This window comes from Astatotilapia calliptera, chromosome 5 (assembly GCF_964374335.1).
Source record: "Astatotilapia calliptera chromosome 5, fAstCal68.1, whole genome shotgun sequence".
Classification (NCBI taxonomy): domain Eukaryota; kingdom Metazoa; phylum Chordata; class Actinopteri; order Cichliformes; family Cichlidae; genus Astatotilapia; species Astatotilapia calliptera.
In genome coordinates, this window is record NC_137426.1 from 5,222,385 (window position 1) to 5,246,932 (window position 24,548).

Here is a 24,548-nt window from a genome sequence, read left to right on the forward strand (position 1 = left end):
AGACTAATAATAAACTATTAGAGGTTAGGCTGCTCTCCAAACGTACTGCATCATAAAAGCTTAGACAAATGGTGCCTTAGCTATAAAAGCCCTATATTCTTTTTAATAGCTAAGGTCATTTGGGCGGATACCAGCAGAATCTCCCCTCCAGAGCTTATTAAAAGTTGAACCAAGGTGACAGAAACAATATATTTATTTTATAATATGATACAGTTTTACAAAGAAACACTACACTATTGTAAGAATCCACATGAATAAAGGGGATGAAAGAGCAAAAGGTTACTTTACATAAAAACATATATATCCTTTATCTGATAAGCTTCATTATTTGGAGAGAGTTAAATAAAAAGATGGGAAAAGCTGAAATCTAACATTCATTGTTGTAATAATTAAAACAATGACTGGACAACATTTTTTTTCCTGGTAGTCAGGAGGCTATCTGTCTACTATGCGATATAAAATCTTGAAGTTTCCTCACGTGTGAGCAATCAGTAAAGAAAATATTTGTTTTCTTAATATAAATTTATATTTTATATGTATGTCAAGTACGCAAATGGTTATATGTATAAATGTTTTTCCCCTAACTTGTTTATCTTGATATTCATGCTAACATTTCACTTAAAATAATAATTATTATTATTATTATCATCCTTTTACAGAGAAACAGCAAAAAACTGCACCTTTCCCTGGTGTTTTTGATGTTAACGCTAGGTTTTGAGGTTTAAGCTAAAAAGCGCCAGAGGAGCAGATTGAGGTACAACTGCACATCATGTGGTTGCTGCTGATGAGCCCGGCGGAGTGACGTCAGCCGCAAGGTGAGAAGGATAACGTGGACTGAAAGCGGAGGAGAGTGTAGCCTCGGTCATCTCATCCCGTCCCATCTGCTTGTTGTCATTATCACTCACAGAAAGACTCGCTGCTGCTGCTGGACTACATGGAAACACATTCTTTCCACGCTCGGTCGAGCCTTCGGACACCGGGGGCGTCGACAGCATTTTCACAGGTAAGGAAACCGGTTTTATTTGTTGGACGCGACGCTTTGTTTCCACTTAGCCACCTACCCTCCTTTTTTCTAGTTTGGCAAGCACGGTGATATTTTTTTTCTGGTTAAAACACAAGTCTTATCCTACACAAAAAGGCTGTCTTTATTGAAAATATTTCTAGAGCTTTGTGCAATTTTTCTATTGCATTCGCTTATAAAGGTTTCTGGTTGCTAGGGTCTCTGAACCTGTTACTATGGGCGTTTTCCGCCTCACGTGCAGCTGAGAGCCTGAGCCTATACAAAGCGTTGATTCCCCTAATTTTAATCGCTGCATATTATGGTAGCAGTATGCATTTGTTCATGTTTTAAGCCTATACTCTTTTTAGACAGTTTATAAAATCTAATATTGGAATATATTGATATGTGTTGAGGAGGATATTTTAGGCTTCATCTAAAAACTGCAGGTTCTGTGTTCAGTTATAGATAAACTATGTAGACACTTTCCAAATCACCTCAAACACATCCTTGGTGCTTCAGTAGTATTTGTTTATTTATTATGAGCCCGATTAGTAGTCCCATGAACCTGTCCTAGTCTTCCTGGATTTTAGTTAAAACAGCATTACATTACTTTAGGACACAACAAACCACAACAACATGAGCAGTTCCAGCAAAAACAATTTTTAAAAAGTTACTTGTTTACATTTTAAATATTGATTTCAGTGTTAATTTAGTCATTAAGGGTGGATCAGTGTTTTCATTGCTTTACACAGTATTACTTTGGCTCTACTTAATGCAGCTGCATTGTAAATGTTTGTAGTGATAGGCCATTTAATAACAAGCCTAACAAGTTCTTTTTTGGGGGGCGGGGTAGTAGAGTCTATCCCCCTTCAAAAAAAGGACATAGTTGGTTAATTACCTGTTCCGTGAATTCCCTTGTTGTAGCAGTTAGCAATTATGTTAAGCATTCCCTATCACAAAATACCTTAAATAAGTAGAATACAGCTCAGTAAAGTGTAACACAATATGTTAAAACAAGTATGTAGAAACTAATTTGAAATCAGTACAGTGAAATATATTAAATTTAACAAACCAAAATAAAACAGGATTAATGCTTTTTGCTGTTGGTTTTCAAGTTAAGAAAAAAAAAATCTCTTTCAATCCATTGCTTTAGACTGGCATGTGTCTACAGTTTTGTGTACTGTAGTGGTAGACCCTTTAATATCCTGGGTTTTATGATTGCTATTCACATGGATAAAAAGATGTGGCCACTGTGAATGTTCTCTGTAAACAGGAACAATTTTTGCTGCACTGGTAAGAGATAATACCTGCAAAAGCTTGGCCAGTCGGTGTTTGCTTCCAGGTCCAAAGGGTAAGGGTAAGAGTCAGTGCAAAATACCTCTGTCTTGTAATCCACTTTAGCTCCATATGGCAGAGGAGAACGTATTCTAGCTTTCATTGCCATTAGACTAAGCCCTGCTCTGCTCAGCGAACACATCTATGTTCTGGCAGCCTGTCTGTTTTCAATAGAGAGAATATAATGATGTCAACGACTTGGGATAGCTCAGTAGGTAGAGTGGTGGCCCCATGATCGGAAGGTGGGGGGTTCGATTCCCCTGAACAGCTACCCTGAGGTACCCCTGAGCAAGGTACCGTCCCTACACACTGCTCCCCGGGCGCCCAATGGCTGCCCACTGCCTCACTGAGTGAATGGGTTAAATACAGAGAGGGATTTTCCCCACGGGGACCAATAAAGTACACTTTCTTTCTTTCTTAAATATTAAGACTTAACCTGTGACATCTCATCGCTTCAGTCGTTGCCCTTTTCCAGCACCAGAGATGACAGTGTGTGTTTGTGAAAATGCTCAGTGAACGAAATGCAGTCACTGAAATTGTTTTTCTTTTTTAACCTGGTCAGAAGAGATCTGGTTACATGCTGCAGATCATGTTCCTGATCATTTATTGTGGTTATGTAAGTGTAGGGTTTCAGGAAAACAATATCATTGTATGCTTTGTTGCCCTTTCACTGCCAATTTATGAAGTAGAACTGAAAGTCAACAATGAAATACCTTGAGCCTGATCTTCTGTGTAGGGTGGGGAAAGAAGGAATCTTTTCTAAGAATGCAAGCTGTTATCATAAGCCTTAAGGTGATTATTATTTCTTATGAACCAACCGGGCTTGTGCGTCTTTCATGCCAAGCATAGTCTCTTGAAGTTGTAAACACAGCAGAACTCGCCATAGTTAGTCCATGTAAGCCCAGCTTGCCTAAAATAAATCTTTCTAAAACCTCAATGAGCCAAATTGGAAATGCTTTACTAATTAACTGAAGCTGAACTGTTTCAGGTAACCTACTTTGAGTTCAATCATGTCATGAGAAGCAAAATAGAACAGCAAAGTAGTGCATGAGCCTCTGTACAGTTTTAGTCGGACTTTTAAGGTTTTTACATTTGGTTCAGTCTCAGAGCTTCACCCAGGGACGCTGAGTGATGCATCGCTATGTTCATATGAGCAGATAATGAAAGCTTTTCCCCAACTCACTTCCCGTCTGTGCTTTCAGAAGGTCAACCACACGGCCCCGATGACTTAGTGTGCCGAGCTAGTGTGGAATTCGATTGCTGCAGCTCAATTCTGCCCGTCTGTATGTATACAGTGAAAAAAGCATGTGCATGACTCATTTTTTTCCCCATCCAAGAAAGTGTTTTGTACATGTTCACCAAATGTTTGCCTCAGTGGTTTCTGTGGAATTGTACTGGTTATGGTTGCTCTAATAAAAACATGCTAGCATGGGCTGCATGGTTATTTGATGATGCAGTTCACCACATCGCTTTGTTTCTGTGAGCTTCTGTGTCAGTAAATAAGCGAGCATGCATCTGATACACGGCCAGGTTTTTGACTGTGTGTGAATATGAGCTGTTGCCACTCACACTGTGTCATCATTTGCTTGGATCTGGAGGTGTGGATGAGTCTGCCTCAGTCTGAGCTGCATGGCTATTTTAGTTTACATTTTTTAGAATCTCTTAGCGAGACAGTTTCCTTTAAGAGAATCTGAGCAGGACTTTGAAACTGATGTATTTTAATGGGAAAAGTCTTCTTAAATGGTCCAAATTCTTCCCTTGTATATTAATTGATGAGACCAGTCTGCTGAAAATTTGTGTTCAGGATATGAAAACTTTTGTCCAGAAACACAAATCTGTGGAAACTGTGAGGCTTTGTGGCTCTATAACCACATTTTATCCTAATCTGTCATCTTTTATCTTTGAATGTTTTTCTTCCCCACCTGTTTTCTCCTTCACTTCCCTGTCTTACTCCTCCCTTTCCCTCCGCTCCGCAAAGGCTCAGTGGTCTGTTTGCCAAGAGTAGAAGAGAGCAGGGCATGAGGCTGAGCTGGCTGTCACATGCCATCTGCGGGGTCACATGAAGACACGCCATCACGTTCTCTACTCTCCTTTTTTCCCTGGCGTATCTCTGAGCCAAGGAGGATTGGCAGATAAGGTGTGAAAGGGGCTTGAGTTCAGAGGAAAGCCAGTCAGCAGTCAAAGTCAAAGAAGACAGCCTGATTCTAACTTGCAATTTAGTGTCTACATAATTTTATTATTGCCTTACAATATAAAGCGCCTTGAGATGACTGTTGTTGTGATTTAGTGTTATATTGTTATTGAATTGAATTTAAATAGTTTAGGAAATCAAATACAGAAACAGGGACCTCAGAGACTTCAGGTTGGCGTATTAAAATAAACAAAGAAAAATAAGGAGTGTGTTAGTGTCAGCACAGAGCGGATGAGAAAGCTAGAATCTGAAGAGGTGTCCCTGCGGCCTTCAATTTGTTTTTGTCTTGTTAAACACAAACTGAGTTTTGAGAGTCACTGGGACCACTGCCAAGCGCTGAGATGCCAGTAACACAGAACGTGTATCAGGCTCGCCAGGTAAACTGTCAACAGGAGGACGCCGTGTGTTGAGTGACTGCCGTGACTTGACATGTTTATTGGAGTAGACACGGAAGCTGTTCGGTGGGGGAACATTCTTGTACAGGAACTAAAATAAGATTTACAAACAGAGTTTTTTTCATTGTGTTAGTTATGATACTCTTTCTTTTTACAAAAATCTAAATGAGCACCTATTTCATTATTTTTACACCACACCTCACTTTTATGTAGGCTAAATGTTGATGGATGGGACAGTGATGTAGTGGTTAGCACTGTCCACTCACAGCATAACAATTGCAAGTCCAAAGAAATGCATGTTAGTTAGATATGCAGGAAGTTAGTTTTCTGGAAGATTCTTCTATGTTTAACATAACTGAAGCATATAGGAGTCCCACGTTATGTCATAGCCGTCTCTACGTTTCTCAGAAGACACCATTAAATGACGAGCATCTATGTCTCTAATTGTTTTTCGTGCTCAGGGCTAAAGGACAAGTTAAAGACACAGTTTTGCAGATTCCTATGCTTGGGTTTAAGTAAATCAGTAAGTGAATATTGTAAAGGATGTTTCACATTTTTCTTTGTTCCAGTAAATGATGTATCTCCAGCACAAGTTAATCCAAAACTTAATTCCAGCCATAGGGCTATTAAGACAAACATGTTACTTTCTGTGCTCCATCCATTTGTTCAGCCCACCAGCTCGAGTGCCGTCCCTAAAAACCATTCATATGGTATCTCTCCTCTGTTTGTCCCAGCCTCGTCAGCTATTCAACCAGTCAGCTTCTAGCCTTGCCGAGCCCCCCATGGCGACCTCCTTTCCTGCCTCAGGATGCGAAGTAGTGACGTTTCTGCCAGCACAGTCAGACTGTCCTTGTTCTAATGTGTTTGTGCATTGAGGAGATTACAAGGAAACAGCTTGCCAGGGGCAGGCAGCTGCTGTTTCCTACAGCTTGCAGCAGTTTCGGGGGACAACAGCAGGATGCCATGGGGGAGAAGCGGCTCGGCGGCCCTGCTGCTGTTCTCTGGCAGGGTTATTGGACGATACAAGGCCAGGTAGGATTAGGCTGTCGGGGTCTGCTGAGGCTTGCGGCTCAACTCTAAGCCAGCTGAAATGTGGTGTCACTTTTGTTTGTGTGTCTTTGATTGAAAATTTTGTTTTGCTTTTCTTTATTTTTCCCTTTTTGAAGAAGTTAAAACATATAACTTTATTGATGGATTCATATTTATTATTTGGACGAATAATATATAAAAATTTGTTTCTTTATGCTCTTCTCTGTGCACCTTGGTGGTAGGTGAATCTCTATTCTGGTGCGCTTTTTTGTAAGATTTCGGTGCTTTATAGATCTGCTACATGCGTTTGTGATTTTCCATGTCACAGATCTTACATGCTGGGATGACTTAGGAAAAAAAGCATTTGCTCAAGGCTGTGTGAGCTAATTGTCGCATTCTCTGTACTCTAAGAGGCTTTCAGTAGAATTCAGCTATAAGGAAGAAACGCTGTGTTACTACACAGACCTCTTTTTCAGTGGATTGCAGTATTCCTTCACCAGAGTTGTTGTTGGGGTTACTTTGTGTTTCCCACCGTGCTGAGCATGAAGGTAGACAACAGGGTCACGTTTTGTCCATTCTTCTCTCAGAGTGGATGGCTTCCTGTTGATACTCTGTCTTAATAGGAGGTCTATTCAACAAAGAACAATTACAGCTGCATGACATTTTCAGTATTCCTTTTTTAGCATTAGTATGAAGCATGTTCTTTGTTTTGTGGCCAAGCTACGTGGCTTGCTGGCAAGCTGAGGAGTATTATTACCCGATTTAAAATTAAACAATGATTCTTTTCCTCCTGGTTCTTGAGTCAGCGTGGGAGAAAATTCAAAGCTAGCTTTATTCTTCTTTATAATCCCTCATCTGAGGGGAGTTAGAGGTATTTTTAGCTTGAGTCCTGCAGTATTTTCAGTTTGTATGAGTCTTTGCACAAATTCAGAACACAGCAGGCATGGCAACTTTAATGTATGAGGATATTTCTTCAAGATTTTATTAAAACAAACAAATATATAATCTATCAGTAGACAATATAAAAATGTTTTAGGCCCCTTCCCCCTCATTTACCAGGTGTTTGTGTATTCACGTCCCCAGCTGATATGTAGGACATCAGCATGACAATAGAGTATTGAGAGAGCGAGGATGAGTCACTGATTGAGTGAGGCCTTTGGGGGTTACATACTCACAGGCAATGTTGACAGACCTGTTGCACTTGAGAAACTTTCACTTTATGTTCCTCTTACTCTGTTGTGCGCACATACAGCACACACATCATATCCTCTGGTCACATTACAGTCATTCTTTTTCTAATCTTTACCCGTGCCCAAGTATGCAGTTGAACGAATGCGTCTTTCTTCTACATATAAGGTATGATTTGATGCAACCTACTGCATCATTAGCTGTCTGACCGCACGTTTGTGCAATTTGTCAACACTTTAAAGCTGGGTTTTTTGTTGTTGTTTTTTTAAAAGGGGGAAAAACTCATCATTAGAAACATTTGATTTAATTATTTCTGGTCACATACATTGAAGAGGGGATTAAAGTGCTTCATCTGGCCATCTAAGAATCCTTGATTAATGAGCTTAACAAATGTCGTCAGGCTCATGCTCAAAGGTCAGTAAAGTGTCTGAAGTGCTATAAACATGTGATACAACATAAAACAAGTAAGCTTTTGCTCAAGGGTTCATTGTTTCTGTCCACTTAGGCTACTACTGTCCTAAAACAATGACTGTTTTGTGTTTCAGGGTAAGCATTTTAAGCCAGGTTTTGAAATGTGACAGGTCATAGATGTCAGTTTGAACCAGTAGGGAAGAAGATGGCAGTCAGGCGTATAAGGCAGGGCGCGTCACCTCGGAGTAACATGGGAGGGGACAGGTGTGAGTGATGTCTAGATGCTCACGGAAGTCGTCACTCCCTCTTGCATTCCTGCTCGAGCTTAGAAACATGCCACACAGCCTGAGCCACACTAAAGACGCTTCCTGTCACCTTACAAGAAACTAGAGCTGCGGACAGATTCGCTTCGCTCTCACACAGTGTTCATCAACCGGGACTGGATAAAGCTAGATTTTGTGCAAGACTCTAATTCCTGGATTTCTTTAGGAATGTGGATATGGGAGGTAGAGCGGAGGTAGTGGTGAACACGCTCATGTCCAGCATGCCCAGTACGCATTTTTCACGCTCCACACCGAGCCGCTTAAGGCTCCGTCCACAGACTCAATGGAAGGGCAAGCGCGTGAAGATATCCTTTCACAAGATGAAAGCCAGGTAGGTGTGAGAGTTAGAGACGGAGCTGGCTCACAAGAGCTTTGGTGAAGGTTTGGAGTGCTTTCTGTTCTTGAAGAGAAGTGGTGCAAATGACAGGTTCTGCGGTAAAAAGAACAAAAGGTTCTGCGAGGTTACGGTAGATTTACTTTTCGTTGAGAAGTCTGTACTTACAGAAGAGTTTTAAAAGGGTGACTCTCTTTAGATTTTTATCCCAACATTTATCACATGTGCTAACTGTCTCACAGTTTACAGACAGTCATTGGTGAGATATAAAAGAGTTTCACCTGGGTCACATATGAACTGCCAGGTTCGTATGTGATGGTTTTCATAGCTGCATGTGAGTAATATAATGAAGCAGCTTTTGTGTGAACAATAGCCTTTATTACATCACTGATTATTTATTTCATGGATGTATCATTATTCGCTTTATGGTCAAACTAACATTCATACTCCTATTGGCTGGAGAGTTTTGATCAGCTTCTATAAAGTATCTTTAATTATTAATTTATTCATTTAAATCTGAGTGGAGCTGGTAGAGGTAGGTGTTACCAAGATGGTGTTTATTATATAACTCTCGAACAACTGAAAATTAGTCATCAGAGGAGACGGGAATATGTAACTGTCAAAGTTAACACATATGCCAGACATCTGCTTCTCAAGCACTTGCAAACTGCATAAAACAGTTGGTCTCTGGCATGCCTTGTGGTATTTTCCATTGTTTTCTGATCGTTATCAGCAGACAAACGCATTATTGAAGGCTTGTTGCCAGGATCATTGCAACTATAAAACTGTTGGGTTAGGGGCGATCGTTGCTCAAGAGTTGGCAGTTCGACTTGTAATCGGAAGGTTGCCGGTTCGAGCCCCGGCTCCGACAGTCTCGATCGTTGTGTCCTTGGGCAAGACACTTCACCCGTTGCCTACTGGTGGTGGTCAGAGGGCCCGGTGGCACTGGTGTCCGGCAGCCTCGCCTCTGTCAGTGCGCCCCAGGGCAGCTGTGGCTACAATGTAGCTGCCATCACCAGTGTGTGAATGGGTGGATGACTGGATGTGTAAAGCGCTTTGGGGTCCATAGGGACTAAGAAAAGGGCTATACAAATACAGGCCATTTTACCATTTACTATCAATCTGTGAAGGTGGATTTATGCATCATTTTTTGCAGTTAATTTAATGTCTGTTGTAAATAATTCATGATCTGGATTCTTCACGGTTGTGATATATTTTGGGAAGAAACATTGTTTGAAATGTTCCTAAAATTGCTGAAATATTTGAGATTTTCCATTGAAATTCATTGGATTGGGGTAGGTACTGTCAGCTAGTCTGTATCCTAGAGTACTGCATGTGTGTTGGAATGTAGCCTCACTAGTTTCGAGATCAGAAAACAAATGGCAAGAGGCCATTTGGTTCACAAATCTCTGTGGAGCTGTTAGTTAATACAATTTGACAGTTACGAAAAATAATTTTTATTTTAATTCAGTAGAACCACTTCTATTGTTAATAATAATCTGTTTTAATAATCTGGTAACTGATGTATTCATGTTTAATGGTGATGGATCTTGGAGTACAAAGTGCAATATCAGTGAAGAACAAACTTATATAAACTTTTGTGTCTCTGTTTCTCCGTGCTGTTACTTTGCAAGAAAAGAACCGATCATTGAAAATCTGTTGAAACTCACACCTCTGCCACCACCACCCGTGCCCCGCCTCCTCTGAAACTGGTTAGGAACACTACAGCACAATATGGAATAAAACTAACCAGACCTTGCTTTTGTTGACTAGTGGCTGATGTGGGCATCTGTGAGGAACATTTCGATAAGCTCACCAGAATTACAGCTGAAAGTATGACGAGTATTTTCTGATAAATATTACTTAATGATAAGCCACCAGGCATTCCACAGAAATTCCCCAGCATGCTTTGGTATGAGTTTTAACATTTGGTGACTTGGAGAATGTGACCAGGCTGCACACCAATGGAGTGAATCATTGATGTGCAGTCAGGCTACTTCCTGTGTCTGAGATCGCTGGGTCACATTTAATACTGGAGGGTGCAAGTGCATCTGCCAGCGGAGTGTGTCCTATTGTTGGCACAGAGCAGAAACCCTTGTTTTTCAGTTCTGTGCAGGAAATACAGGCTGCTTTTCCTTGCATGTGTACGGAAAGGAGACTCCGATCAGATTTATTCATTATAGAGCTGCATATTTTGTCTTCCATTGTTAGTATGTGACATTCACAGAAGGGCGTAACCCTGAGGAAAACAGATTTCACATTGTTACAGTGACATCTAGTGGATTTGTGGGGTACTTTGCCTCCGGGCCACATTTCACAAGAACAATAGAGACCCCCCTTTGTGTCCATTTGCGCCGTCTCTCTCCACACTCCTGCCCTCCCTCCATCCCACTCCTTTTGTCTCTCCATCTCTCTGGGCTCTTCCGGAGGATTCACCCTCCCTGCACCACCCCAGTCTTTGCCATTCATCCTGCGTTTGTATGTGCCTTTGTGTTTCTATCCATTTGTTTGCATGCATGTGTGTGATTTCTTTACGTGTGTGTATGTCTGCACCAGAGATCCCAGCCCCACCGAGATGAGCGTGGAGCCTTGGGCCAGCCCGCAGGACCAGGCAGCCGCTGAACTCTCTCACAGCGAACACACGGACACGCCGCCCTCTCAGGATCAGGAGCAGCACCCTGATAAACTCTGCCTGGACTCGTTCTGGAGTGAGGTTGAGAATATCCAACAGGGGAGTGGCTACGCAGATGACTGCAGCAGGAGAGATTCGAAACACTCCGAAGGTAAATACTGCAGATCCTGCACTGATTGAGGAGTAATGTAAAGAAAGAGCTGAAAAAGACACTCGCTTTAGTTTATGTGATAGCATTATAAACATTTAGTGCTTAAAGCAGCTGCTAGTGAAGAGTCTCCATGAAATGATGCATTAGCCATGGCAACATATCAGGTTTCTCTCATGCAGCAAAGTAGTGCTTGTCACCATGACAACACCATCAAACAGTCTGTGGCAGAGACTGTTTTATATGCAGGAGCCAAATAGCCATTCATGAATACTGACTTCTAATAGGAGTGCTTTTTTGTTATGCCCATTCAGATGATCTGATTGTGTTAATTCAGTGGATCCTTTTCATGTCACTTTGTAACAGGGGTGCTCTTTTAATTTTGCTACTAATGAATAGTGAGTGAGTGAGTGTTCAGTTTTATGTTTCTTATGGCTGAACATTCACTAACTGCTGTATTAAGTGTTGAAGAGCAATTGTTTTAAACTTCGCACTCAGCCCAAGTTATCATTTTAAAGCCTTTGGACCACCTACAGTTGTTTATACTTCAAGTTTAGTTATTATAGATCACTTAGACTGCAGCCAACTGAGTGAACTGTTGGCCTTGTAATATGTTCCCTATTTAGAATTATGGATATAAAGAGAAGTTTCATTAAAGGGTTTTTTTTTAATCTATTGGATTGGTTTCCTGGTACCCAATTTACATGTTACTTTACATTTTTAAGCAAATATTACCAAATAGTGTTCTAGTAAAGCTACATAGTTAGTTGTAGTAATTTAGTATTATTTGAAATACACAAAACTACTTCAGAGTTAATAGGGTTGAGTCATTCTGCATGTTTAAATGCATTTTATACAGATCATGTCGTTGTTGGTGTTTTTACATCCCAGCGTTATATTTATGTGTTTCAGAAGGAGAGCAGGAGGAACAGTGGTTGGCCGATGCTGGCTTGTCAACCCTCATCAGTGAGGACACTGAGACAGTAGACAAAACTGCCCTGCTGTCCACTCTGACCAAGACGCAGGCTGAAGCCGTTAAGCGTCGAGTAGAGACCTACACGCTCCGCAAACGGAACAAACCGCCACCGCGTGACGTTCGCGACATATTCAGCTCACAGGTCAGGATGCTCAAATACTGAACCCTTGACTGTATCTGAAGAAGGAAATTGTGCAGTAATGATTGTTTTACATTGTAGAATATCAGCCACTAATTAAAGGAAAGCAGGTAATTTGTATGCAGCTTTTCTTGATACACGCACATCAGCTGGTTTCCCGGGTTTCCGGTTTCAGCACTGCTGCAGAAACTGTGTGAAGGTTAACGCAAGTGCAGAATATCTGTTTCTCATGCGTTAGATTATACAGTAAAATGTAAGAGACTCAGTTCCCAGGTAACTGTCGTGACACATTCAGGGTCTTCTATTGTTCCAGCGATGCTGTCTTGTTTGATGGAAGAACTGATCTGTCACAATGAAGGCAAATCACATGTAAAGGCCATGCTTTGTCCTCAGAGACAGCCTTAGAGGGGAACAGAGACACTGTTCTTCTGATCCTTATCAGTGCTGTATCAAAGGAAACACCCTGCACAGACCATGTCCCTTCACTTAGTGGACACAGTTAAACACACACTTAATTCCCAGGGGTAGAGAACACACATAAAGCTGATATTTATTAGTGTGACTTATTGTGGAAACTAACATGTCCGTGATCTTCCTCTACAGACCCTCGTGTCCGAGTCTCAGCATAGTGAAGACCCAGCACAAAACAGCATGGCATCGGTAGCCAAGTCACCTTTATCAGGTAAGAGCTGCTCACCTTACTTAAAAAAATTACTAAAGGGAATAACAAAGTGGTGGAGGCACTTTTTAGTCTATTCTAAAACACTGGCTGAAGTCATTTCAGTAAAATAATTTAATCAAACTTTTCTTTGAGTACCTGACTCAAACCAACCCTTTGTTTGGATTTTCCATCACCATTGTGTCATTTTGATAATGACTCACATGTTTAACTGCAGTAGATGATGAAATCAGGTGAGCTTCGGATTTCTGGGGGCCTGATGAAGGTAGCTCAGGCCATGGCTGCGTCATCTGTTTTCTCATTGGTTCATATTAATCCCTGGATAACCACTGGCCTCTGCTTAATGCTGCCTGTGTGTATTTTTTTTGCCAACTTGACAATCCTGTTTCTCATTTTCATTTTTTCAAAAGTATTGAACACATGCAGACATCTGATAGCGAGGAACAGTCATGATTAACACAATAGCATACTTGTCTTACAGATGAACTTTTGGCACAGTTAAAGGTGTTGTGACGTCAGTATTCTTGTTTTTATGTGCTTATGCAATGATTTGTTTCCCTGATTTAGCAGATAAGACACAAAGTCTGTTCACAGAACATTTCCTCATATCAGGGCTTCCTGTACATTTTTGTCCTTATCGTTCTTTTCTTCATATTATACATTCCCTTTTTATTTTGGAGGTTAGTTTTGTGACATTTCTACAGTAGTCTTGCCTGATTGAACTAATAGGCCGGTGTTTGTTTATGGAAATGTTTTCTGCTCAGCTGTGACCCCAGAGCATCAGCGAGGTACTCCCAAAGATGAATACTTCATCACTGATGTGGCTTATTGTGAACAGGCCGTCATCCTCATCAAACAAGCCAAACTGCCACAGAATAACAGCCAGCGCAGGAAGGAGGACGGCACCCTGCCCGTAAGCACCCAAACAGTTTTCACCTCTCACACTCATTTTCTAGGACAGCTGCAGCTTTCAGAAGACTTCTGGGGTTTAAATATGTTGCTTTCTGCTTTATAAATGTTCTGGTGATAAAATATATCTACTTGTACATTTATTTCTTTTGTTAAGAAAAACTGTTGGCAGAAAAGATTTCAAAAGAATAAGAGAGTGCTAGTAACAGCGTGATTTGCGCATCAAGTGGGCAGTTTAGTTCAATTTAAGCTTAGCTGTAAAAGAACTTACTGTCACTGCGCTGATGAGCGGCTTGTTTCACTCAAACCTTCATGAAGATAAATGACAAGAACAGATTTTTTCTAAATGTTACAGCATGTTTTGCCGAAAGCTTTTAAGTCTTACAACATCTTGAGGCCTCAAATATTCAACAGCATCACCAACCGGCAGGCTGTTATCAGAAAAAAAACAGTAATTACAGCTATATAAGGAAAAAAATCAAGGGGTGAGGGCCACACTAACAGAAACCAGTGTACGTTTCAGTCGCTGATTGGATTAAGACTTTCATGTAAAACCACATGCGCACAAACACACACACACATAAATGTTATTATAAGCCATTTGCAACAATCAGCGCTCTGCTGTTAGATAACAGGGTTAAGGAGATAAGGAATGATGGAATTAGCCAGAAACAAAAGGAGAGTTGTTGTGTCACAGAGTCCAGCAGCTTTATTTTTCTATTTCAGGCTGAATAAGTTTGCTCTGAAAAAGGGCAGAATTAGTGGTTTTAATTAGTGAGGTTACATGTACTAACACACTACATAGAGATAAACTTATGTAAAGTACATTATAATTACTTTATTATTTACAGAAATTAATTTGCATGTCATGCTTGTTCTTTTTCTTTTTCCACTTTCCTTTTCTTTCATTCTTTTTTCTCCCTCTTTGTACATTTTCTGTATTCTCTCCCTCTTCACCTCCACTTTCTAACTTTCAACTGCACTCTGGCCCCCTTCTGCTTTTCCTCTCCTTCCACTATCGCCTCCCCAGCGGGTCATCTGCCCCAAGTGCCGTCTTGGAGTGACTCGTATTCAAGATCTCTCCCACGCTGACATGAAGAAGGTGCGTCAGTTGGCTCTCATCGACATGACGGCGCTGTGCGACCTCCTAGAGCTGGAGGTCAAAAGGCACAAAACTGGCAAGAGGAAAAACCCAGGTGTGATTTCATTCACCATCAGGTCGTTACAGGAAAAGCACACATAGAAATGTTTGAGGCATACTGTGAGGGTAGTAGCTTTAAAAATAAACACACTGGAGAGAAAATGATGATTTTAACTGTATGTTGTGTGTTTAGATTTTGCCATCTATATAAACCTGACAGCTTTTTCACTTCCGCCAACTATTCCTGTTGTTTAACCGATAGTTAACTAGTTTAACAGTGGTCATGTCCGGTGTACTGACGAGTTGAGTATATTCAAAATCTTTTTTACATGCGTATTCTCCACACAGAATAGCACGAAAAACTAGACTAAACTGTGGTTACATATTCTTTAGAAACAATCAGTCATAAATAACCTTCAAAAATGTGGGTTAGCAACAGTATAGCAAAAGCAGTGACCCGTCTCACACAAAACATTGAGACTTTGCCCCGTATTCTGTTCGGGCCAGATGTTTATATGAGGGCAGGCATGACTGACTCTTTGGTCTTTCACAGAGAGCCCGCTCTTTGGAGTCCCACTGGCCACGCTGCTGGAGAACGATCAGAAACTGAAGCCCAGCGCTTCGATTCCTCTCTTGCTGCAGGAAGTAAGAACTCTGAAAAATATCTGTGTCATGTGTCCTAAACAACATACATACTCTTTGTGCATATTGTGTTCTATATATGATGTTTATGATTCAAATCTGTTGATCGCACAAACTTCACAAACGTCTTCGAATCAAAATCAGAAAACAGGCCCCGTGTCCTCTGCATCTGAAACACTTTGACCACACCCTGTTTGTAGCAGCAGTTACTGAGTATAACCAGCAGAGGTGATCGAGAGATTCTTATCTAACGATGCTCAACTCTGCTGACGTCTTTCTCTCTCTCTCTCTGCAGTTGTTGTCATTTCTGGAGAAAAAGGGAATCGATTCGGAGGGGATCCTGCGTGTCCCAGGATCTCAGTCCAGAATCAAGGTACAAGAGCAGGGTCTACACACCTCATTACTGTAATAAATAACTGGATGTTTAAAGCAAAAAAAAAATAAAAAAAATTTCAAACCAGCCAAAATATTGACACTGTAAAATGTCAGAAATTCCAGATCAATACAGAGGAAAATCAAATGGCTTCTGCCAACTTTAACTACAGCTGACATTTAGAAAAACAATGTCCAATGAGACAAAATCAATACAGCTTTTGCAGCTGCTGGTGTAAAGCAGCGCTCACGATAAAGTATTTAATTTCTTACACACTCAGGTGACGGTGAATCAATTAAATATCAGCAGCCACTAGAGGGTGCCAGTTAGCTCTAAAGAAGGAAAAACAGCTAGAACAGATGCTGGGGTTGATGACAGCAATTACACAGAGAGATGTAACTGGATTGGTATTTGTTGAGTTTATTGTTTTGACAGCAAATCAAACAGTTAAAATGTATTAATGCATTTAATGCTTACACAGCGTGACCCACCGGCATCCACTGGCATTTGGTGTTTTGATTTCTGCTCAGGAAGACTGAAATGCTAACACATGAGTCCAAAATGCAAAAAGTACAGGAACAAAGACCATCTGACTAAGATGAAGAGAGGAATATATACTTGATGACTGGAAACAAGGCACAGGTGGGAATGATTAAACAGGTGAAACTAATGAGGGCGAAGCAGACAGTCATAAAGGAGGAACAGGAACAAAAACAGAAATGAGAAACCTTCAGAGTAGAACAGGAAGTAACCAAAAAGAGTAACTTACAGTGAAACATGAAGACAGAGACGGGGAACACAGATTAAGATGAACAAAATGAGCACAAACATTATTCTATGAAAGTTTAACAAAATTAATTTGATTGAAACTATAAATAGATTTTAGTTTAAGTCTAGTCATCCAGTTGGTCCTGTTACATATTTTCTGCATGACTTTTCAAACACAATTAGAGCTAATAATAGAAAAATGTTTGCAGCCTTACACAAGGCACAAATAAAGACTGTTGTCAGTTAAATTTGCACATATACAGATGCACTTGAGATGAAGTATGTGAAAGTACATGAAACACCTTTGATACCTTTGTCCTGAGGTCCATCATCATGAATACATAATTTATTACTGTAAAGGTTTTAAATGCATACAGGTCAATGTGCTTTCAAATTGTCAACGCTGAGTTATGCTGAAAATTTTAAACGATGACTGATCCTTGACATTATCTGTGCCGGGTCGATAGTTTGAATCAACATTTATGTCACGTAGCTCTTAAACCGCCATCTTTTGTGTCTGCAGCTGCTGCAGCAGAACTTGGAGGCCAACTTCTACTCACGGCATGTCAGATGGGATGAAGTGAGTCCGAACGACGCCGCTGCACTGCTCAAGAAGTTCATCCGTGAGCTGCCCGCTCCTCTGCTCACCGCGGAGTACCTCAACAACTTTAGCGCCGTCAGGGGTCAGTCAAGACTAAGTGACAGCTCTTGCTGGATAAAACATCTTTTGTATTTGTGTTATATTTGTGGCACAGTGTTGTAGCACACTGTTGTATAACTAAGTATTTTGGATTGGACGAGAACTGTGTCTGATGTTTGTATTAATCCTTAAAGGTTTTCATTTTTAGGACAAGGCTTTATATTTACAGTGCAGCCATACAGTCAATCAGCATTTCACCGCTAAAGTACCCGAGTATAACTTTGGATCATTCATTCATTGTTGCCAGGTTGTATCAAATTACTGTACAGAGCATCAGCTCTTCTTCCCCTCCTCTTCGCACTAATCTGCTGCCCACTTTCACAGACAGCTCAGCAGGATTCACATCATAATTATAATTATATTAATTATAATAAGTCTCTTCACCTCGACGGCAGCGCCGTGTGACACTTATCTATTCTACTCTGGCTGAAAAATTAAAATTAAGATGAACAAGTTGATACCATTTTAAGAAATATCCCTGCACTGCCACAAATACATGTGCAGTGACACAGCTGTACTGTAGATCAGTGCATTTACATTAGTTTCACTTTAATAAAAATACAGATTGATATTAATAGAATCTAGCTGGTGTGTAGCTTGCGAGGAGGATCACTGCGATGATGAATGATGTGCGACCGCAGAGACATAAGCTAACAAAGCTAATGGCCACCTGTCACACTGTCATTAATCCTTAGACATACCATTATTCTTTGTCAAACAAAGGAAATGAATTATGTGTGCGTGTGTGTGTGTTTGTCTTACCTAGTTGTTTCTTCTTTTAGAAATCACAGAGCTGAAACAGAAACTCCACATGCTGAACCTGCTCATCCTGCTGCTGCCCGAGCCCAACAGAAACACACTAAAGGTAAAGACAACACAACACAGACACAAACAGTGAGTCGTGCTCTCAGACGCAGTAAAGCCTTTTTGTTCTGGCAGAAATCCGTGCAGCTCCTTATTGTGGGCTTGTTCGATAATGGAATATGACTTTTCTTTTCACATACCACCTTTGTGCTTTTTATTTACTATATTTACTCACTTTAATTTGTTATGATTTCGTTTAGGAGCACAGCTAAAACAGGTCATTTTAATACATGTTAAGTCAAAGTCAAACGTTGTCTTTACTCAAAAACGAGAAAAGTTCTTTTGACGGCATAAATATTAATAACTTTATATTGTTTTGTGCTAAAGGACTCACATACTTTTAATGCTTTAGTCACATTTTTTTTAATACTTGCAAAAAGTTGTAATGCTGCCTAACATGTAAATAAAATAACAGCAACAATGATTTAATCATTTCGTACTATATTTTAAACAGAAAATGTTCATCACAGCAAATTTCATCAAAGCATTTAGAGATTCAGTGGCTTTCTTTAAAGAAAATAAAATGCTGTAATCTTCATGCAGTACTGCATTAAAAACAGACACAAGTCTGTCCTGGAAGTCGGTGCGTGGGCTCAGGAATACTTAGTAAGTGAACGCTGTCTGATAACTTGATATCCAACAAGTCCAGTTAAACCTCTGGATCAGAGCTCATGTAAGATGTGCTTTGGAAGAACATCAGGAAGAACACTAGCTTATTATTAGCACTCAGTTCAAAGGCCAGAATGTGTGAAAGCTTCACATCTGTCTCATTAATGCTGAACAGCAGTGTTGGTCAAGTTACTTGAAAAAAGCAATCTTCCCCAAAAAAGTAATCTTGTTACTCTACTGATTGCTTATTTTCAAAAGTAATTAGTTACTTAGTTACTTTAAAAAAAATTACAACCTGAATAGGTGATAAAGCGATAGATCTTTCAGCCCAATTCTATTTTTTCTGCATAATCCATCATATAAAATGTAATCAAATGAAAAAGTCTCTTTTTGAAACTAGTTTTATTAGTTTTAATCTTTTAAATTTACGCATGAAGCAAACATTAAATTATATGCAACATTCTCTGACTGGAAGAAATTTGTTTAACATTTACATTAACTTTTTTCTGCATATTCCAGCATATAAAATAAAATAGTTTTTTGTGTTTACACTCTTTCAAATAAATGCACGTAAAACACAGCAGAAAAGAAATAAAATCAAACACTCAGCAGTCCTGTTGCTCTATTTTCACCTGTATAGCAGGAGTGGGGCAGGCGGAGGTTTGTCCTGGTGCAGGTGTGTCCTAGCGGTCAGTGGAAGGATCTGGGAGTTTCATATTCCCGTGGCAGCGTACTGTCGGTGCTTGAGCGGAAGTTTAGGGGGTTTTTTCGCTGTAAAAAGAAGTTTCCTTCCCACGCAGTGAGCAGCGAAATCTTTACTTTTTACGAAATCAAACTTAAAGTAAGGTCAGTACTTCCACGCTTTAAACGCTGCACGTCATACTCTCTGCCGCATTTGTTACCATATATTATCCGTTGTTTATCTGCACACAGCTGTTGCCACGAACGTCGCACTCGCTTACGTCATTGTCATGAGACACTCGCAAAAAACTCCAGTTTTTAGTAACGCAGTAACGCGGCGTGCTTACAGGAAAGTAACAGTAATCTAATTAGCTTTTTTGCAATAGTAATCCCTTCTTTTACTCGTTACTTGATAAAAGTAATTGGATTACAGTAACGCGTTACTTGTAACCCGTTACTGCCCATCTCTACTGAACAGTAAATACATTTAAGGATTCTCTCTTTCTCGGGAAAAGCCTTTTTTATTTATTTTTTATCAAGATGATACTAAACCACCTTCTGCATTGTATTAATCTTTCAATGTTAATTTAATGTCAAATTTCTAGTATTTTGTAGTGTTACATTGTTCCTTTCACTTGCATGCACATGAAGAAAATCTCCAAGTTTCAGAGCCAAGTTCAAAGTGTAAAACGCTACATGAATGTTACAGAATGTGTGAATGACCCCACGTGTTAAAACTGTACTTGTGAACAACAGGCTCTGCCACGTTTGATGTCACACTCTACAGACTCTACTTAGATTTTCCACAAATGTATCCAGGATGACACTTGACCAAAAGCACTGTTTCATAACACATTACTGTATTGCTCTGCTCCTATTCCACATTTTAAACACTCTGCTCTGTTATATAACCGCTTGCATTAACCATGACTCATTTTCACTAAACACAAGTATGCAGTCATCTCCATTTATAGCAACCAGGAGCTTAAAAGCCACCTGAACTAATTACTTTGACTCCAGCGTCACAGCTGAAACTTTCTGTGCATTAGCATACTTCTCAGCAGAGGTGTTGCAGATGATTCATTCACTGTAATTATTCACTTCATCGTATTTTGTCCTGCATCTAAGTGCTCTCTTTTCTTTTTGAAAGACATTTAGCTATAGATCAGTGCATTAAAGCTCCAAGCTTTAACAAAAGGAAACCTGTATCTGCATCCGTGTTTGCTTTAGGCTCTGCTGGAGTTCCTCAGTAAGGTGGTCTCCAAGGAAAAGAAGAACAGGATGAACTTGTGGGCCGTCGCAACCATCATGGCTCCCAACCTGTTCCTGCATAAGGCTGTCCCAAGCAGACTAACTGAGGGTGGAGAGAAAGGACAGGCGGAGAAGGCGGCGGATGTTATGAGGCTCCTCATCCGCTACCAGGACCTGCTCTGGACGGTAGGACAGAGATCTGAACCTGCAGCTCCTGAGCCACATGCAACTCCTTTTGTCGATCTCCATAAACATTTACATTTTTGATTTATTGTTGTTGCACGTGATTCTTTACATTCTCAAAATGTAGTAATATGCAGCCTATACACCAATAAGCTAATAGTATCGTAATAAACTAGTATTCTGCAAACTAAAATGTGCATCAAAGCTTAGGTTACTGCTGGCCTACTGGCCTGCTTGGTCTGCTGCTGGAGTGGAGTCCGAATCAACCAAAAATCTGATTTTGCAGCTGGTACACTTCTAAAGTGTTGTATTCATTATCATTGTGGGCTAATTTTAATTTAAATCACTGCACAAACACAGGCAGGACTCAGAGCCGACGTAACTTTCTAGCTGGTCAGTTTTAAGCAGTAGCTATTTTTCCTCAACTTCTAAAGAAAATTATTGTATTTTGTATTTTCACCCCCTGCAGAGTAGTCATGTGGTAAAATAGTTTAATTATTTGCCCCTTTTGGGCTCATTTGTACCTAATAGACGTGTTACGTCCCTTTATAAGTCCCAAATGTATTTTGAAGCTCCACGCAGATATTTTTGTAGGGATAGGTTGCCAACTCCTGCTGTATTTACTTCACAAGTTTAATTGGTTTGACAAGGTCACTATAGAAACTTCCAGAGTGAGGCTGTGTTTTTGTTTTTGTTTTTTTTCCTGCCAAACAGTGTGTGAACATTTCTTGGCATGAGACAAACATTGTGTCATGTTGCTCCTCTCTCCAGATCCCTAATTTCCTCATGAGCCAGGTGCGTAGGCTGAACGAGAACAGTAACCGGCGTTACCAGTTATACGATCGTCGCTTCAAGAACCTGCTGAGAAAGATTCACACGGACAGCAGGGAAAAACCGGAGAAAAACTCCGAGGTGAGCTGGTGTCACAACACTGTACTGCTTCTTTCACTAGAGACGCTGCATGCCAGGCCCGAAGGACCATTTTATTAGAGTATTAGAAACTTTCAGTTGGTTTTTAAGACAACACAGTAGGTTTCAGCTGGTGGTGGAGCCGGACAGATTTCTGACATAAGCCGGTTAGGGATGAACAAGTGCACCATGTTTGTGGGAACTTCTACAGTGAACTGTTTTAGCAGTTTCCTAAATTCCCTTTGTAGAAAGAAAGGCATAAGTGTTCAGCTACCGAGAAATCAATTTCAAATACAATAACTGTGAGATTTTATACTATATAAGTATCGATGCGTTTGATATTCAAAGTTATTCCAGATGATGACCAAACAGGAAGAATAAATTGTGCTCTTTTTGTGTCCTGCAGCCACATCGTACAGTGAAAATCCAGGTTGGAGAACTGGAAAGCAGCACGATGGATTATCAGCTTAACTTAAATTCAAGAGCCTCCGACCTTCTCGCCCAGTTTTACCGCCAGTTCCTCAGAAGCCCTGAAAATGGAAAGGGCAAAATGCGGAGGTACGATATCACAATATTAAAAAAAATGTTTTTAATGCATCCAGCTGTGTTGCACGAATCTGTCTGCTCATACATGTGATTAGTTAAAAACAAAAACAGACCCTCATGCATGGTGTCGCGTGCGTGTCTCTCAACAGGAACGGCTCGGTGGCGTATTCGGACTGCGCCCTGTACGAAGTGGGCGGGAATATCGGTGAGTGAAAGTGTTCTCCGACCGGTGCAGCACTGACATTTGCGTGTCTTTCTGCTCACTGAGCCCACGAGTGTAGCAAGGTCTTACGTAATGAAGTGTACAAGCGCCAAAGAGACACGAGCAGTGCATCTGCAGTTATCAGAGCAGACAAATGCTTATTACACACATGTCTGCGCGCTCACATGAGAGCTGACACAGTACAACCGAAACTTTTTGTAATCTGCACTACTTTTGTGGTCGAAAAACTCTAATCTTTATGCTTTAATACAAGTACAAGGATTAGAATTGATTAACAGTCAGCACATTCATAATCAGCTGACAGAAAAATGGGTAGAAACCATAGAGATGATATAAACAAGTTCATATTCTTTTATTGTTAAAGGAAAAACAAAATCATTATGAACATTTTTGTAATGATCCTTGCCATAATTGTTTGATCCATAAATTAATTAATTGATATGTCTTGAAGTTCACTTTTTGTGTGTTATTTCTGCAGGTGAGCACTGCCTAGATCCAGACACACACCTTCTAGATTTGTACAACAGCAATCCTGGAGGAGAGTGGATCATCAAAAGGAGACCCAGCTGCAGCAGGGGGCTGTGATGGATGGACTGAACGAAAACTCAGTTTCAGACTAAACATAAAGGCATCAAGGTCTACGGAAAAATCAAATCCACACAGCCATCACTTCTTCATATCCTGTTCATCCCGTGAGCAACAAGCGAGAGGGAGACAGATGGAGGAAGCGGGAACGGATAGATGGAGAATCTGCCTGGAGCAGAGCCTAAAAACTGTCTGCGATCACACGAACACACACTACCCTCTGTCTTTCTCTTCCTGCCTCTCTCCATCTTCTTCTTTTCCCTTCACTACATCATTTCTCTCCTGCGTTGCAACGCTGAGAGCCTAAAGCTGCCGACGCGACTCATTACTTCCAACAGAGAACCTGCTGCACAGAAAAGAGGAGAGCGACCGGCTGGACAGTTTGCTTCGCCATCTTTTCTCTCAAGCAATCGTATCCAACCATGAGCGAGCAGATGGGGATGCAGAGCACCTCTGGCTATAGAGAGCTCACGCCCTCTGTCAGGCCAGCATCTGCTCCACAAAAGTGTTTTTCTATCATGATTTATCAGGGCTTTGTAAAAAGCTCAAACGTGATACAAGAGTTTTATGTGCATATTTGAAGAAAATTTATTGTCTAATGCTAAAAGTCAGCAGAATACAAGATTTCATTTGTAAATATTTGCCCGCCTGCATCTCCAGTGATTAAGCTATTATTACATCATCAGCCTCCAGTGTTACCACTGCTCAGCCACTTATACAGCCAGTTCATACAGATAACCCTGGATATTCAAGTATTCAGTGAACAAGGACACATGTAGCAGGTCAACTTTCAGTCTTATTATGAAATTCTGGATTTCTCAACTTTTGTCAGAAAAAAATAGTTGACCATGAAGTAATACATGAGGTGCTCCATACCTTGATTTCTTTGTTCACCCACCAGTGTTACTTTACCATAAATCAGGAGAAACACAGCTTTTAAAAGCTGATTTCTTTATTCTTCTATCCTGACTTAAGCAGCAAGTTTTCCTATTTACACATTCTCTTTACATCTAGAGCTACTCGTAACCTCGTGTAAACAAATTTGAACATAAAACCCTTGGATCATTTTTTTGAAACAAAAATAATGAGAAAACAGCAGCATGACAGAAGACACTGGGCACTTAAGCTGCTGGAGCAGAAGCTAACCTGGAAACAGACAGTTGATCCAGATCGATCCAGATTGATTTTGCAGCTTTGATGACTTAAGTAAACAAAGACTGGGGTTTGTCAGTGTCAACTCCCTTCTTCACCTGTGCCATTCAATGAGGGAAAGAGACCCTGATGAACTGATATCCCTTTATCTGTGAAACCCTGCGATCTCCCGGGCATTAAAATAAAAAAAAAATCCTCGGACTTCCTGAGCTGCACAGAGCAGCGCTCAAAG

The 24,548-nt window shown here is 40.5% G+C and overlaps 1 protein-coding gene across 5 annotated transcripts; it reads left to right on the plus strand.

Annotated features, from left to right (window-relative positions):
- The first annotated feature begins 801 nt into the window (after positions 1 to 801).
- Positions 802 to 23,805, plus strand: arhgap40 (Rho GTPase activating protein 40). Of its 5 annotated transcripts, XM_026166828.2 has the most exons (16): positions 830 to 1,003; positions 3,538 to 3,618; positions 10,763 to 10,989; positions 11,899 to 12,104; positions 12,705 to 12,783; positions 13,545 to 13,693; positions 14,720 to 14,885; positions 15,384 to 15,475; positions 15,768 to 15,845; positions 17,137 to 17,296; positions 18,096 to 18,178; positions 20,698 to 20,904; positions 21,673 to 21,813; positions 22,217 to 22,368; positions 22,506 to 22,561; positions 23,058 to 23,805. In XM_026166828.2, the coding sequence occupies exons 3-16, from the start codon at positions 10,782 to 10,784 to the stop codon at positions 23,162 to 23,164; spliced, it is 1,884 nt and encodes a 627-aa protein (XP_026022613.1). In that variant the 5' UTR covers positions 830 to 1,003; positions 3,538 to 3,618; positions 10,763 to 10,781; the 3' UTR covers positions 23,165 to 23,805. The 5 variants fall into 5 exon arrangements, with proteins under 5 accessions (XP_080157714.1, XP_026022613.1, XP_080157713.1 ...); XM_080301588.1 differs by lacking the exon at positions 3,538 to 3,618 and having other exon boundaries at positions 802 to 1,003; XM_080301587.1 differs by lacking the exons at positions 830 to 1,003; positions 3,538 to 3,618 and adding an exon at positions 5,765 to 5,953.
- The last annotated feature ends 743 nt before the right edge of the window (positions 23,806 to 24,548 follow it).

What these genes read in the sequence shown, in the direction of transcription:
- arhgap40 (XM_026166823.2), top strand. Translation starts at nt 8,049, where the DNA reads ATGGGAGGTAGAGCGGAGGTAGTGGTGAACACGCTCATGTCCAGCATG. An exon ending in TGGCAAGAGGAAAAACCCAG is followed by an intron (nt 14,886 to 15,383) that starts GTGTGATTTCAT and finishes GGTCTTTCACAG; the next exon opens with AGAGCCCGCTCTTTGGAGTC. An exon ending in ACCAGGACCTGCTCTGGACG is followed by an intron (nt 20,905 to 21,672) that starts GTAGGACAGAGA and finishes TCCTCTCTCCAG; the next exon opens with ATCCCTAATTTCCTCATGAG.